The 13,298-nt window shown below is 41.7% G+C and overlaps 3 protein-coding genes across 7 annotated transcripts in view; 2 read left to right on the top strand and 1 right to left on the bottom strand.

The window, feature by feature from the left end:
- The window catches only part of LOC132192787 (supervillin), a 49,424-nt gene extending 38,832 nt beyond the window's left edge, over window positions 1-10,592 (top strand). For all 5 annotated transcript variants that reach the window (XM_059612911.1, XM_059612912.1, XM_059612909.1 and 2 more), the window contains 13 exons: window positions 571-819; window positions 1,489-1,600; window positions 5,954-6,185; window positions 6,371-6,632; window positions 6,763-6,923; window positions 6,982-7,217; window positions 7,420-7,627; window positions 7,691-8,259; window positions 8,315-8,617; window positions 8,735-9,119; window positions 9,187-9,656; window positions 9,819-9,974; window positions 10,030-10,592. In XM_059612911.1, the coding sequence (XP_059468894.1) occupies window positions 571-819; window positions 1,489-1,600; window positions 5,954-6,185; window positions 6,371-6,632; window positions 6,763-6,923; window positions 6,982-7,217; window positions 7,420-7,627; window positions 7,691-8,259; window positions 8,315-8,617; window positions 8,735-9,119; window positions 9,187-9,656; window positions 9,819-9,974; window positions 10,030-10,116 (3,430 nt within the window). In that variant the 3' untranslated portion in view covers window positions 10,117-10,592. The remainder of the gene's footprint in view (window positions 1-570; window positions 820-1,488; window positions 1,601-5,953; window positions 6,186-6,370; window positions 6,633-6,762; window positions 6,924-6,981; window positions 7,218-7,419; window positions 7,628-7,690; window positions 8,260-8,314; window positions 8,618-8,734; window positions 9,120-9,186; window positions 9,657-9,818; window positions 9,975-10,029) is intronic.
- A 181-nt stretch (window positions 10,593-10,773) lies between these two features.
- Window positions 10,774-12,408, top strand: LOC132192788 (uncharacterized). The gene is made up of 2 exons (XM_059612915.1): window positions 10,774-11,152; window positions 11,864-12,408. The coding sequence occupies exons 1-2, from the start codon at window positions 10,833-10,835 to the stop codon at window positions 11,991-11,993; spliced, it is 450 nt and encodes a 149-aa protein (XP_059468898.1). The 5' UTR covers window positions 10,774-10,832; the 3' UTR covers window positions 11,994-12,408.
- A 172-nt stretch (window positions 12,409-12,580) lies between these two features.
- LOC132192517 (cytosolic carboxypeptidase 6) overlaps window positions 12,581-13,298 on the bottom strand; it is a 56,443-nt gene continuing 55,725 nt past the window's right edge. Inside the window, exon 12 of the mRNA XM_059612512.1 lies at window positions 12,581-13,179. Within this exon, the coding sequence (XP_059468495.1) occupies window positions 12,590-13,179 (590 nt within the window). The 3' untranslated portion in view covers window positions 12,581-12,589. The remainder of the gene's footprint in view (window positions 13,180-13,298) is intronic.

The following is a 13,298-nucleotide window of genomic DNA, read 5'->3' as shown; positions in this document are numbered from 1 at the left end:
CTGAACATCTGTGCCTGTCATCTTCCCCTTCTAGACTCCCTTCGTCTTACAATCCTTTATCTCGATTTATTCCAGTCCTTGGGAATCCCAATGAATGGACCTTTCTTCCAAATCTCCCCAGAATTTCTATTCTTACTTATTCTGGTAGCTGTGCACATCTGCCAATACATTCTATTAACTCATTAGCTTAGCAATTGGCTGCCGTTTTGTTTCATGAAAGCGATTGGTTCAAGTTAATTGGTTTGATGTAGAGATGAAAGGTCAGGGAGAACTTGCTGAGCATGCGGCCTCACTAAAAAGGCATCGTTTGTATTGAAACTAAGTGCCTTTTTTGGCTTTATTATGTGGCACCATACTTTCAATTATGGTATATTATTGAAAATTGAAACATTAAAAACAAAAAGATTTTTATAATTAACATAAAGAGCTTGCCAGATGAAAGCAAGTAATAAGTTTGTAATTCAAATGAGCTTATCAATGAAAATATTCCTTCGCACTTTATTAATGTAAAGATAAACAAATTTGTAAACTGTACCTTGTCCTTATCTAACCACTGTTTTGATTTTGCAGAGACACCGTGGCGACGTTGACGGCCACCGCGGCCGCTGTGCACCAGCAGCAAGGCGTGGCTCCAGAGCAGGAGCCCAAGCAGCGCGCCTCGAGTGCGGAGGAGGCTTCGTCATGGGCACCACAACCCCCGTCAGAGTCGCCCAAGGTGGTCAAGAAATTTGAGGCAGTCATCAAAGCGGCCGAAAATGGCCACACCAAGAAAGAAACAATTTGTGTCACCAGTGCCACAAAAATGAGCATTGCAGAGAGGTAAAAATACAAAATCTAATTTCAATCATCCAAAATATTTAAGGATTCCTTATTGGCATCTGCAAATCAAGTATTTTCCACTCAATAGAAGTAATTATCAGCATTTATTGGAAAAACAATAAGTAAATTTAGCACCATTTTTTGTAAAGACAATGTGCTTATGGATATTGAAAGTGTTGATTGTTGTTGGCACAGAAATCTGTTTCCTATCTACCTTTTTCTATAATATCCAAAAGTGTTTTTTTTCAATATGGAGTCCTTAATTTCCCCATTCTTTAAAGGTAATTTTGGGTCATTAGTCCATAATTAATTAGAGGTATATTTTACTTAAAAGCTATCAGTGAATTAAGTATTCAGCTTATTGTTGAAACAGGATATCCAATTGTTTGAAAATATAACCTTGACCGCACTTCATTATCATTCTAAAAGTAAATAAGTGTTAACAATCAAGAAGTACAGATGAATAATCCCATTGTTTGGCGTTTACGGGCCAATGAAGTAAAGGAACTTCATGCTTTCACAATTTCCTAGCTGTTTAGCTCGTTTTTCCCTCTATTTAATCACTTATAAAAGAAGTGTTAATTTTAAACCAGGAGACCTGTTAAATTCCGACATGCCCCAATTTTGATGGTCGATCGAGCATTCAAGTAATTTATTTTTAAATTTTAGGCTGGCCTTGCTGAAGCAGAGCGGCGAGACGGAATGGAAGAAGCGTGTCCCTCGCGCCTCCCCCGTCGAGGAACGGGCGTCCAACGGCAACAACGACACCAACAACTACAAGGTAAGAAACGCTGCCAGCACGTGCTGTAGTGAGACACATTCTGACCCAAATTGCTTTTTGTAAAAACAAAGAGGAGGACGCTTTTTACACTCGTTAACTTCAAGTCTTTGTTGACCACAGGTGCTTTCTTGGTTATTTAGGAATCTCTTGCGTTTATGGCTTGTTAAAGACTTGACATTCTTGGAATCATTTTTCTTTGATATTTTTATGTTACAAAGAAGAAATTTCATTCTCTTTTTTCTTCAAATTATTATTATTCCTAAAAGACAAAATTCTTGAAGTGTTTTAAAATTAGTGGATATTTTTATATATATTTTTGATTTATATTTGCTATTTTTATTTACAATTCCATTGGAAAGTACTTGCTTGAAATTTAAGCATAATATTAGAGGCAGCGCTTGCAGTCTACTGTTAAATATAGTACAGTCGAGATTCAAACGACGGAATTTGTCGAGGGGTAGAAAGGCTCGTCCCTCTTCTTAATCACCAGCAGGCACCGGTGCTCTAGAATTTGACGCACTTGGCCGCCTTCGTCCCAAATTAATACGCACTTTCTGCCCCCGACCCTGCTGCCGCCGCTGGATGACGAAGATCCAACTTGAAGATCTTGCTGGTATTTTGAGCGACGCACCTGTTTTTTTCCCCGAGATTACCATCGGCAAATAACCCTCGACCAAAACTCAAATTGCAGTTTTTTTTATGTTATATCAAATGAAGAGCTTAAAGAGCTCTCATTGCCAAAGTACATATTTTTTATCTAACTCGATTACGCCTTGGTGTTGAATAGCGATTTCTCTAACTGCGAGAATGTACTTGTAATCCAATTCTTTTGACTCTCCTTCAGACGGGCGGTAATAAAAGTATGATTCAAAGCCGCGCAAAAGAAGAAGCAACGATCCAATCAACCTATTTCGCTGCTCACTGTGCGACGTGACGTCATTCGTTGAACATTCGGATGCTCGCATTACATTGGTTTTGCCATGCATGAAATTTTTGCAACTAGGTTTATTTGCATTCCCTGTCAGCAAGGTCTGTAGAAAGGAAGGCTTTCATTAAGGCGTGATGTAGGGGAAGTTTGCTTTTACAAATGTAAAAGGCATTATTATTTACTTATTATTTTATGCTTCGTTATACGTTCAAATAATTACATATTTAAAATTTGATTCGGGTTGAAATATCAGCAATTTCAGATTTAATCATTTAATAACACGATATTTTATAATTTTTAGGATTCCTTTTGAAATTAAGTGCTTATTCGGGGAAACAATTTAAGAATTTTATCTTATTTGAAATCTGCTTAAGCTCTTGTGATCCTGATAAGAAAATATTTTTTCTTTATACTTTAGTGCTCTCAATTTGTAAAATTGCTTTGGCGCACCGTTGTAATTTTATCATTATTATTGTTGATTTCGCACGTAGCGCATCCTCGGCTGTTTTTTTCCTCTCTCTTTTTCTTGAGGTGTGTCCACAAATAGGTTATAGCAGTGGTGGTGGGGCGGTGGCGGACTGGGGGAGCATTCGTCTGTTGACGGCGCCTTCGGTGCTCACGCTCTCCGGAGTGAGTGGTAGTAGCAGCCACACAACTGCCGCATCTCTCAGTAGTCAGTCCCCTGCAAAGTCGGTCGCTATGATTCTCGTGCTGCTGACGGCCGGCGGCGTCTTCCTCGTCGTCCTTTACAACCTGTTGTTCAAACGCAACGCCAACGACGATGACAAGACGAACATTCTGCCCATGTCTGAGCTCTCCTCGGAAACCAACCCTCCTGCGAGGAGCGAGCCGCCCGCCGTGTCCCGACCCGTGTTTACCGAGGTCAGTGCCGCCCCTCCGAGTTCTGAGACCAAACTGAATGTTGAATCGGTCGAAACTGTCCCGCAACCGGAAGTAGCCGCGAAAGAGACCCAAGAGACGTGGGTCATCGAAGCCAGCGAGTTGGTCACTCCGGCAAAAGACGAATGGAAAGCGACTGAATTAGGATCGCCCACGATCGCCTGCTGCTCGGCCACCCTGAGCGAAATTGACAGCACCCTGAAGAGGCTTGAATCAAGAATCACCAGCGTGGTGCAGGATTCTAATGAGCTAACCGCTGATGAGGAGTTGTACTTGCTGCAAAACACGCAAGACCTACTCGGCGGCGTGTCCGTGGCCGTTGCCGCTCCAGTTAGCAGCAAAATTGAAAGTACGGTAGTAGCAGCTGTCGGCGGCAAGGACGATGAGGAAGCCGCAAATATTTTGCACGAGGTGAAATCGAGCGCTGTGGAAACAATGGAAACGGTTCAGGCCACCGCCGCCGCACCACTTGTTGAAATCGCGTCCGGCGAAAGGGCCCCTGATTTGACAGAAATTGAGAAACAGATTGTCGAGGAGGAAATTAGGGCGATAATTGCTGACGCGGTTGAAACACTGGTGCCTACCCCTGTGACTGATGCCGAGCGCAAAGATGAACCGGAACCATCTGGAATTTTCCAAGCCACCCCCGTAACTATCGAAGCCTCTGAGGAACCAGCTGCTGTGGAAGTTTCTATTCCAGAAGAAGTAAAACCATTTCCAGTTGTTGAAAAGGTCGTTGATTCCGGAAATTCTGTGGAAACTTCTGCTCTTGGGGATATCCCTCCTCCTGCAGTGGAACCATCTTCTGAGGTCAGCCCTGCGGCGGAAACTGCTGCCCCAGTAGTACAAGAGCCCGTCGTCGAAGAAAAAATTGTCGAACCCCAACAGTCGAGCGTAAGTGAAATTGAGGCAGAGGTTTCAGATGCTTTGCAAACTTATGTGCCACCTGAAGTGGAGGAAATAAAAGTGGAAACTGTTGAGGAGGCTCAAATTGAAGCTGTAAATGTTGGAAGCAAAGTTGATGATGTAAAACTTGAGAGCAAAGTAGACGAAGTAAAACCCGTTGAGAGCGAAGTTAAAGACTTGAAACCTGTTGAAATCTTGGTTGAAGATGTTAAACCTGTTGAGAGCAAAGTTGAAGATGTAAAACCTGTTCAGGAAAAAATTGTCTCTGAGGAATTAACAACCACCGAGTCTGCACCAGTCTACGAGGAACTAATTCGTGACGTTCCCCTGGTACCACCAGTCACTGAGGTAACCGTGTTGCCCGAATCTTCTGAACCCTCAAAGGAATCTGTTGAAGATATCGCTCCTGAGAAAAAAGTCAACCCTGAAATTACCGTAACTCTTCCAGTCGCGGAAACTGAAATAAAAATTGAGGAATCTTCAATTGAACCCATTGAACCTGTAGTTGACGCCCGTTCTGAAATTATTGCAGAAGACGTTTTAACTACTGAGACTCAAGTCAAGGTTGAACAAGTCCCCGCTAAACTTCCTGGCACCCCTGACAACTCGCCGGAAATCTCTGTCAGTGTTGACGCTCAAAAATCAGCCGTGGATATCGCAAATTTAGACGAGGCAGCCTCTTCCGTTGTTGATTTGGTGATCAACGAGGCGGTGGATATTTTGGAAAAGCGCTTGACTGAGCAAAACGTGACTGAAACGCCGCAACCAGTCGTTGAATCAGAGGCGGCAACGCAGTTGTTAGTCGATTTGACCGAAAGCAGTCCTGTGACTCAAGCAAATAGCGAGCAGGAAAAAGCTATTGAATCCCTTGTGGAGCTCGTCATCGAGTCTCCTCCAAAAGAGCCTTCTGGCACTTTGCCCGCGAGCAGTGCAGACAAAGCTGAAATTCAGCTGGAAACTTTGTCTGCCGCCGAGCCTTTAATTTTGGACGAACCCGTCAGCAGCGTGAGCGAATTTAGCAGCGCCGCGGCCGAAGAAGTTTCCAAGCCTGTAGAAGTCTCAACGTCCCTTTTGGTGGACTTTGGCCAAGATAAAGAGTCCCCCAAGGAAAAGGAAGTGGATGACTTGGAGTCCTTTGTAGTGGTGCCTAAAGAAAAACAAATTACAGCCGACATTGATAACGTCTATACATTAATCGCCGAGTGCCAGAGCGATGATAAGGCCAAAGAGGACGCGACCAGCAGCAGCCAGAGTGCACCCTCGGCCACCCCTATTAATAGCCCGCTGACGGCGGCTATTTTGAATCCCGCTAACGAGCCCACCGGCACTTCAAGCGCTAAAGAATGATCAAGTTTTTTAATCTTTTTATTAAAATTAAGCACCTTTAGCTTTAAGAGAAATGCGGCAGAAAACCACCAATTTTCTACAAAAAAAATTTACATTTTTATTTTAGTCTTTATTTCTGCTTTAAAATGAAAAAAGCTTTTTTAAACCCACCAAATACGCTTCTCCTCTATTCTTCCTCCTGCAATCGAGCTTATGCTTTTTTATTTGTAAGTTTAAATAATGGGCTCCCTTTTCAAACTAATGCATCAACTTTTTGTCAACTTTGTCCACAGCCGTTGCAACAATCAAAGTCGATGCCTGGGTCAACGCGTGGAATTTTGGCCGAGAAATTAAATCAGCTGGACGAAGCCTCCAGCGACTGGAAAAAGAGAGTGGCCCCAAAGGACGCGGGTGATTTTTCAGTAGCAGGGCGAATGGGAGTAGATGGAGCAACAGCCAGTCCCTTCATGTCTCCAGCCAGAGAAAAGAGAACTCCAAAACCAGCCAGATTCAAAAGCAAAAAAGGTGACATTTTAATCCTGATGTATTTCTAGTTTAAAATAATAATAATAACATAATATTAACAATATCATAAAGTTGTACATTTATTAACTGTAAATGTTAAAAAGTGCAACAAGTGAAAAACATAATTAAAAATTAATTTATTGCAGAATGAAAAAAAAATCATTTTAAAATATCATTATTTTTAGATCGGAACAATCGAACGTCCTCCAAGGAATCGGACGGTGGTGACTCGTCTACCCCTGAGTCTCCTGTCAAGGAGGTAACGCTGACCCTCAAGCCCCCAGCTTTGGCCAGAAGCGTCTCGGCGCCTGATGCCCAGCCTGTGGTCAAGGTGCCCTCCATGACAGACCATTTGGACCAATTCTTCACAAGCACTGCCGAATCCATCACTATTGAAGCCGAAGACTTGCAAATTGAAACTCTGCCCGATGCCCAGCAGCACACTTTGTGAGTATTGGACTTGTTTATATTTTTCGCAATACATGCTAAGTAAAAGGCGTGACTAAACGAGCATAGACGAAGTCCTGCAAAATCGCCACTCTTCTATAATAACTCTTGTTTCCTTGCGTGTTTGCAGACTAGTAAGCCATAGAAAAACAGTACAAGTACAGAAGAGGCGGAACGCAACTCGCAACCCTCTAAAGACCTTGGCCGCCAGAACTGACATTGTGCAAGAGTACCAGGAGTTCCGCACCGGAGCTGCAGAGAGAGAAATAAAGAGACTGAACGTAGAAAAACGTAAGTGAAATCAAATTTATTGAAGCCACAGTTTTTATATTTAAAATTATTTTCACAGTGGCTAAAAACTCAAATCTTGCCGTCGAGGCCTTGGCCGGACTGGCTAGCAAGGAAGACTTCACTGCTGTCAATTTGAAAAAGGCCTCTGGGGAGCCTGTGGGCACCCTGCTGCCCTTTAGGGACCTGATGTTGTTGCAGGTGAAAGGCAGGCGCCATGTTCAAACAAGACTGGTAGAGCCAGTGGCCAGCAAAGTCAACCAGGGCGACTCATTTGTTCTCGTCACTCCTACTGCTGTAAGTTGCAAAATAATCCATTTCAATTTGATGGATTTAGTTTCAAAGTTGGCTCGTGTGACGTTCTAATAACCCTCTTAAGTATTTTATTACACCTTTCATAATGATGTGTTTTGATATTAAATATTGATTTCATTTGTTAGATTGGATAGTATCCAATTTTTTCCATTTCACTATATTTTATTTCATTTATTTTTTATAGGTTTACAACTGGCTTGGAAAGTTTTCCAACATAATTGAAAGGACTAGGAGTGCTGAAATCGCCCTTCAAATTTCACAACGCAAAGACCTAGGTTGTCTAAAGGCAGCTGGAAATGTTTTTACCATTGACGAGGCAAAAAATCTTGGCTCTCAGACTCACAAAAAAGCATTCTGGAAGCTGATTGGAGTTGAAGATGGCATTGGAGAAGGTAATTTGTAATTAAACTTTTTTAAACTTTATTTGATTTCTAATAAATTTTTTATTTATTCAGCAATGAAAGCAGGTCATCCAGATGAGGATGAAGAGTATGAAAATCTCATCTCTGAAACAAACAAAATCTGGACTGTGGAAGGTGACGAACTGATCCCTGTTGACAAATACTGGGGATCTATCCCCAAAATCGAGGTCCTAGATCCTAATAAAGTTGTCATCTTCGACTTTGGCTCTGAGCTGTACATCTGGAATGGCAAGAATGCCACTGTGGATGTTCGAAAATTTGCTGCCGAATTTGTCCAGGATGATTTGTGGGACTCTATTGACTACTCCGACTGCGACATAAGCCCCGTTGGTGACCTCAGTGCCAAACTTAGACCTGAATGGGCTATTTTGGGTAAACTCAGTCAGCACATGGAGACTGCTTTGTTCAGAGAAAAGTTCCTTGACTGGCCTGAGTTCAGCAGAATCATCAAAGTTAAGAGCAAGGGTGGCACCGAAGTTGATGGTTCGATCGAAATTCTGCCCTGTGATGCCAAGGAAATGGCCAGAGAGGAATGGAGAGAGCCTGACTTTGAGCTTGAAGGCAGCCATATTGGCAGAGGAGAACATTATTTTGATTCAGAGGTAAATGGTTTATTTAATAAAAATTAAAGATAACTTTAAACCCAAATCTTTGTAGACTCGGCGCCACTTTGAAATAGCAACAACTGCTGTTGAAGTCTGGCATGTGGATGAGTTCGAGTACCATGAAGTACCAGAGGTCTCCTTTGGTCAATTCCACGAAGGGGACAGCTACGTCGTTCGCTGGAGCTACTCCATCACAGTGAGTGGAAGAGAGCTCAGCGGCGCTCCGTCCAAACATGGAACTGTCGGACGCAATCGATGTGCCTACTTTTTCTGGCAAGGATCTCAGTCAAGCCTCAACGAACAGGGAGCAGCTGCTCTTCTTACTGTTGAGCTTGATAAGGAAGAAGGACCTCAGGTAAATAAATTTTTCTATAATTCATTCCACGAAATCTGCAACGACATTGATAAAGTTTTTTTTTAACTTTATTTCCTTTACAAAATTTATGGCATTACATTTTATTGTGAATTGTAGGTAAGGGTAGTGCAAGGGTCAGAACTTGCTGTGTTCAGAGGCCTCTTCAACGGCCACATGGCAATCCACCAGGGACGCCGTCAAGAACAAGAGCCTGCCAAGTGGCGATTGTTTGTAACCCTGACAGGTGCTGTGGACAAAGAGACGTGTCTGCTGGAAGTGGCTCCGAGTGTGCGGCAATTGAGATCGCGCAGCTCTTTGCTCTTGGTCGAGATCAGTTCGAGCAAGGTCTTAGTTTGGCATGGCAACCAGTCTCACAAGAAGATGAGGGCAGCAGCCATAAATGCAGCCAAGGACATTCACAAGAGGCCAGAGTTTGGGCTTAAGAAGGAAGCTTTGATTGAAGAAATTGAAGAGGGAGAGGAGCACAGTGAATTTTTCAAAGGTATTTTAATTAAAATCTCACTTTTTGTACAATACCAAAATATTATATATTTATTTGAAAATTTTAGGTCTTGGAGGCAACAACACCAATTTATATCACAGCTTACCGAATGCCGAGTGCCCTCCCGAGCTGAAACTTTTCCATTTTTCTTCTGCCTCTGGAGCATTCACAGTGCAGCAGTTGCTCAGTCAAACGAGGACCAAGGAGCCGTGCGAGGCTTTTCCATTTGTCCAACGAGACCTTTACGAACTGAGTCAGCCGGCTCTGGTCCTTGTTGACGCTGGAGTCACTCTGTGGCTGTGGCAAGGCTGGTGGCCTCAGGAGGATGGTGGTGATGACTGCACTGGTTCGGGAGCCATCAGGTGGCAGGCCGAGCGGAGAGCGGCCATGCAAACGGCCGTCAACTACTGGCAGGCCACCAGAGGCGACGCTCCGTTGAACGCCAACCTTGTTTGGGCAGGCTTGGAGAGCTTCGAGTTCACAAACCTGTTTCCAGACTGGAAAAATCACGATGATGCAACTGAGAGCAATATGAAGGTAATTTAACAATTTATTTTTTCTGTGCATTCAGAAAAAATGCGTATTTAATTTTTATTGATATGCTCACTAATTATTTTTCCCAGAAATGGGGATCCATAGCAGACCATTAATTTTATTTTTTAATTAAATTAAGCCTAATTATTGCTTATATTTCTACAGGATGGAAGAAAGCCTGGTGAAACCTTGAGCGTCGAAGAGGAATTGGCGCGACTGACTCAATCAACTTACCCTCCAGCCCAACTTTTGCAACGTCCATTGCCTGACGGAGTTGATCCGACCAAACTGGAAGAGTACCTAGCCCCTGAGCATTTCGAGGTATGTTGTAATTTAAAGGAAATTAATGCAAGCTTTTAAATTAAAAACCACTCAGGAATTGCTGGGAATGTCAAAAGAAGATTTTTGCGAGCTGCCAACGTGGAAGCAAACCAATCTGAAGAAACAAGTCGGCCTTTTCTAAATGTTACTCAAGTTAAGTTTTCTCATCAGAAGTGCCAATGCAGAAGAACTGAATATTATCTACCGCCTCCAGTTTTGTTTCCTTGATCTTTGCCTAACAAGTCGAGTGCTTTTTGTGATTCAAAGTCTGTGATTTTGCATTTTGTCTCTGTTGGATGGTCTAAAAAACCAGAGGCAAACACCAAGGGAGAAGGAAAACGTCTGCTGCTTTGAAACAAAATCATCACAAACAAAAACAAAATTGCTCTCTCAGCCTAAATGTAATTTCCTATGTATACTTGCACGGAAGAAAACGCTGGCCTATTACACATAATTGTATTTTCTAACACAAGGAGGAGAGTTATAATGAACAAAAAAAATTAATATGAGAATTTCCACATTGCTCGACTTTAACCATATTAGTAGATAATATTCTAAATTATGATTGTCCTGCTACATTATTATATATTTTATTAAAATGGAAAGAAAACCACACAACTCATGCTTTATATTTTTAATTTATTCCTCTCCGAAAATACTTAGAAATCAATGAACATATATGCATTCCACTCTCTGAATGACTGGTCCGTAACAAAAACAATCTCGGCAGCTTTGAGCAAACTCAAAAGGTCAATCTGTGTCTCGGAGCAACGCGTGAGGCAACGCACACTCACCCTCCATGATCTGTGCAAACATAACTGCGACAAAATAACAAAATTCGTCACCGACCAAATTTCAATGAACCGCCTCGTTTCTCAACACGACTGGAAATTGCCAGTTTTTCAACCAAATAGTAGTGGGACGCATAAAAGGGCGGCGAGCGTGGAAGTCGGCAGCAGTTGTCGCCCTTCGGCTGCTCACGACGCTCGTGGAGAGATGGACTCGCCAGTCAAGACCAACAAGGCGCGCCTGGCCAGGACTCGGCTGGTCCTTGTCCTCGGCATCCTCTCCATCATCATCGGCCAGATAGGCAGAAACGGTGATCGTCGGCGGCCACAACTGGCCGCCTACGTTAGGCCCAACAGGCCGTCCATGTTCACAATCAAAAGAGGCAGCAGGTGAGAAAAAAATATTCAAATTAATCTCATTTAACTTATAATTTGTTCAGATTTTCTTCATAAAGTTTTTTAATAGAATTTAATTTATTATTCATTACATAGTTAACTTGCATTTATCAATAGAAATATTGAAAAATAAAACAAATAAAAACGTTTTTTAATAACAAATCTGTATTTTTCTCTCTCACAACTATTCAATTAAATAAGTAAAATGTAAATTCTACTACAAAGACTTTTTGCCTGTGAAAATTTATAATTTTTTGCTTCGCTCTGGCCATAGCTTTCCTGCTTAACAGCAGAGATAAAATAAAAGTTTTTGCTTACAAGCAGTATAATTTCGTATATTTATCTACTCCCATCAGCATACTTGTAAAATCAGAATGCAAACAACAATGAAATCATGTTCTCAAATTTTTCCGTGCTTATTTTTTTTTTTTTTATCTCTTTTTCTCCACCTAGTATAATGATAAAATTATTTATTTACTTAAAGAAATCATAAATCTATAGATGTTGCCGCTTATTGTTTCCCCTCTAACAATTGTCTTTCTCTCAAAGTTAAACAACACATAAATTGAAACAAAATTTCTTATTTTTTTAAATAAAATTTTCAAATTTAATTTAAACTATATTCGCAACGCAAAATATGCTTACAATGTTTTTATTGCTTTATCATATGATATTATATTATAAATAGTTTTTATATATTTTCAGACTGATTGTCAATATTGACGACTTGGTGAACAAAACTTCAACGGAACCTTTCACCATGAAACAGACGACCGACCTTGATCCATTGATGATTTCTGAGATGTTCATTCAAAAGGACGCCTCTCGTCTTTGAGGGTAAAATGCAAACAAGCTATGAGAATGGAAGTCCAATAGAATAAGCTTATGAAAAAACGGATTTTGTAAATCTCATAACATTTTAAGTAACCAAATCGGTAAGAAATCACAAGAGCGAGAGAGAAGTAGAACTGAAGTAGAAGTCGTTTGCAAAGAAATAATGACAAAGCAGTGCGAGGGCTGCGATTTTGACACGGATTTGACACGCGCCAAGAAAACAAGATCACAGGCGCATCCACGGTTCATTGTAATAAGACATAAATTTGTGTTGGGTAAACATGGCTCTTTTTTGTGAGCGTCCAATATAGATAAACAAAATGACAAGAAATTAAACAAAAAAAAATGACGATTTTTAAGAAAGAATTAATGGTGTTAGACATTTAAGAAAAATAAAATGCACACTTTATTCTTAAAATAAATTTCATCTTGTTTTATTATATTTTTTACTCTTCTTCAGACTACAAAAAATTAATAATTTAATCATATAATAATTTGAAATTCTAATTATGGTGCAGAAATAAAAGTTGAGAGAATATTATTTTAATATAGAACAGTTTCATCTTTTTCTATCAAATATGCAAGGAAATATTACTTTCATGGGAAAGTGTTCCCTTTTTGAACCTTGCTCCTACTTTTCCTCAAACTCCTTGAACCTTTCCGAGACAAAGAAGTGCTCGCCATTCGGACAACCCCACTCATCTTGGCCTCCCTTCGGGCCACCTTCCCGGTGGCCACATCCAGTCCGCCCCTGGTGAGTTGGTTGAAGTCGATGATGGTGAGGCACGGACTGCGACTTCGCTGCGGCGTCCGGATGACGGCCGCCTCCGGAACTGATGCGGCCACTCTGCTCCGTCGGAGGTTTGTCAGGCGACATGGAAACGGATTGAGATGCGCGTTGTTGACGCTGGACGGAAGTTGCAGCACGTTCTGCAGCGGCGCCTTGGAGGCGCGCACAATCATTTTTGACGCCGTCTCGTCCAAGTCGTCGTCCGTGCTGGTCACAGTGGCGGCCACGTGCTCCGTGCTTGAGGTTGAGGCGCACGACGGAGCCGCCGCCGTTTTTCTCGGATGGGCCGTCAACGTCGACGGACCGGCCGTCGGCAGATGGCAACTGGTTTGCATGACCCCGATGGCGCGGTAGTAGTCGCAAAAGGTGCGCGCCACGTTCCGACCAAGGCGCAAATCTATTTCAAGTCAAGAATAAATTTTCTTAAAAGAAATTTAGTAATAAATGTTTGATGAATATGATTAATTTTTAATTTTGGTTTTTCGTTATTATTTAACAATTTTAAAGTTGAATTAA

This window comes from Neocloeon triangulifer, unplaced genomic scaffold (assembly GCF_031216515.1).
Source record: "Neocloeon triangulifer isolate White Clay Creek 2 clone unplaced genomic scaffold, ASM3121651v1 ptg000003l, whole genome shotgun sequence".
NCBI lineage: Eukaryota > Metazoa > Arthropoda > Insecta > Ephemeroptera > Baetidae > Neocloeon > Neocloeon triangulifer.
Note: the sequence above shows the minus strand (reverse complement) of the source record. Positions and strands in the feature narration are given on the sequence as shown.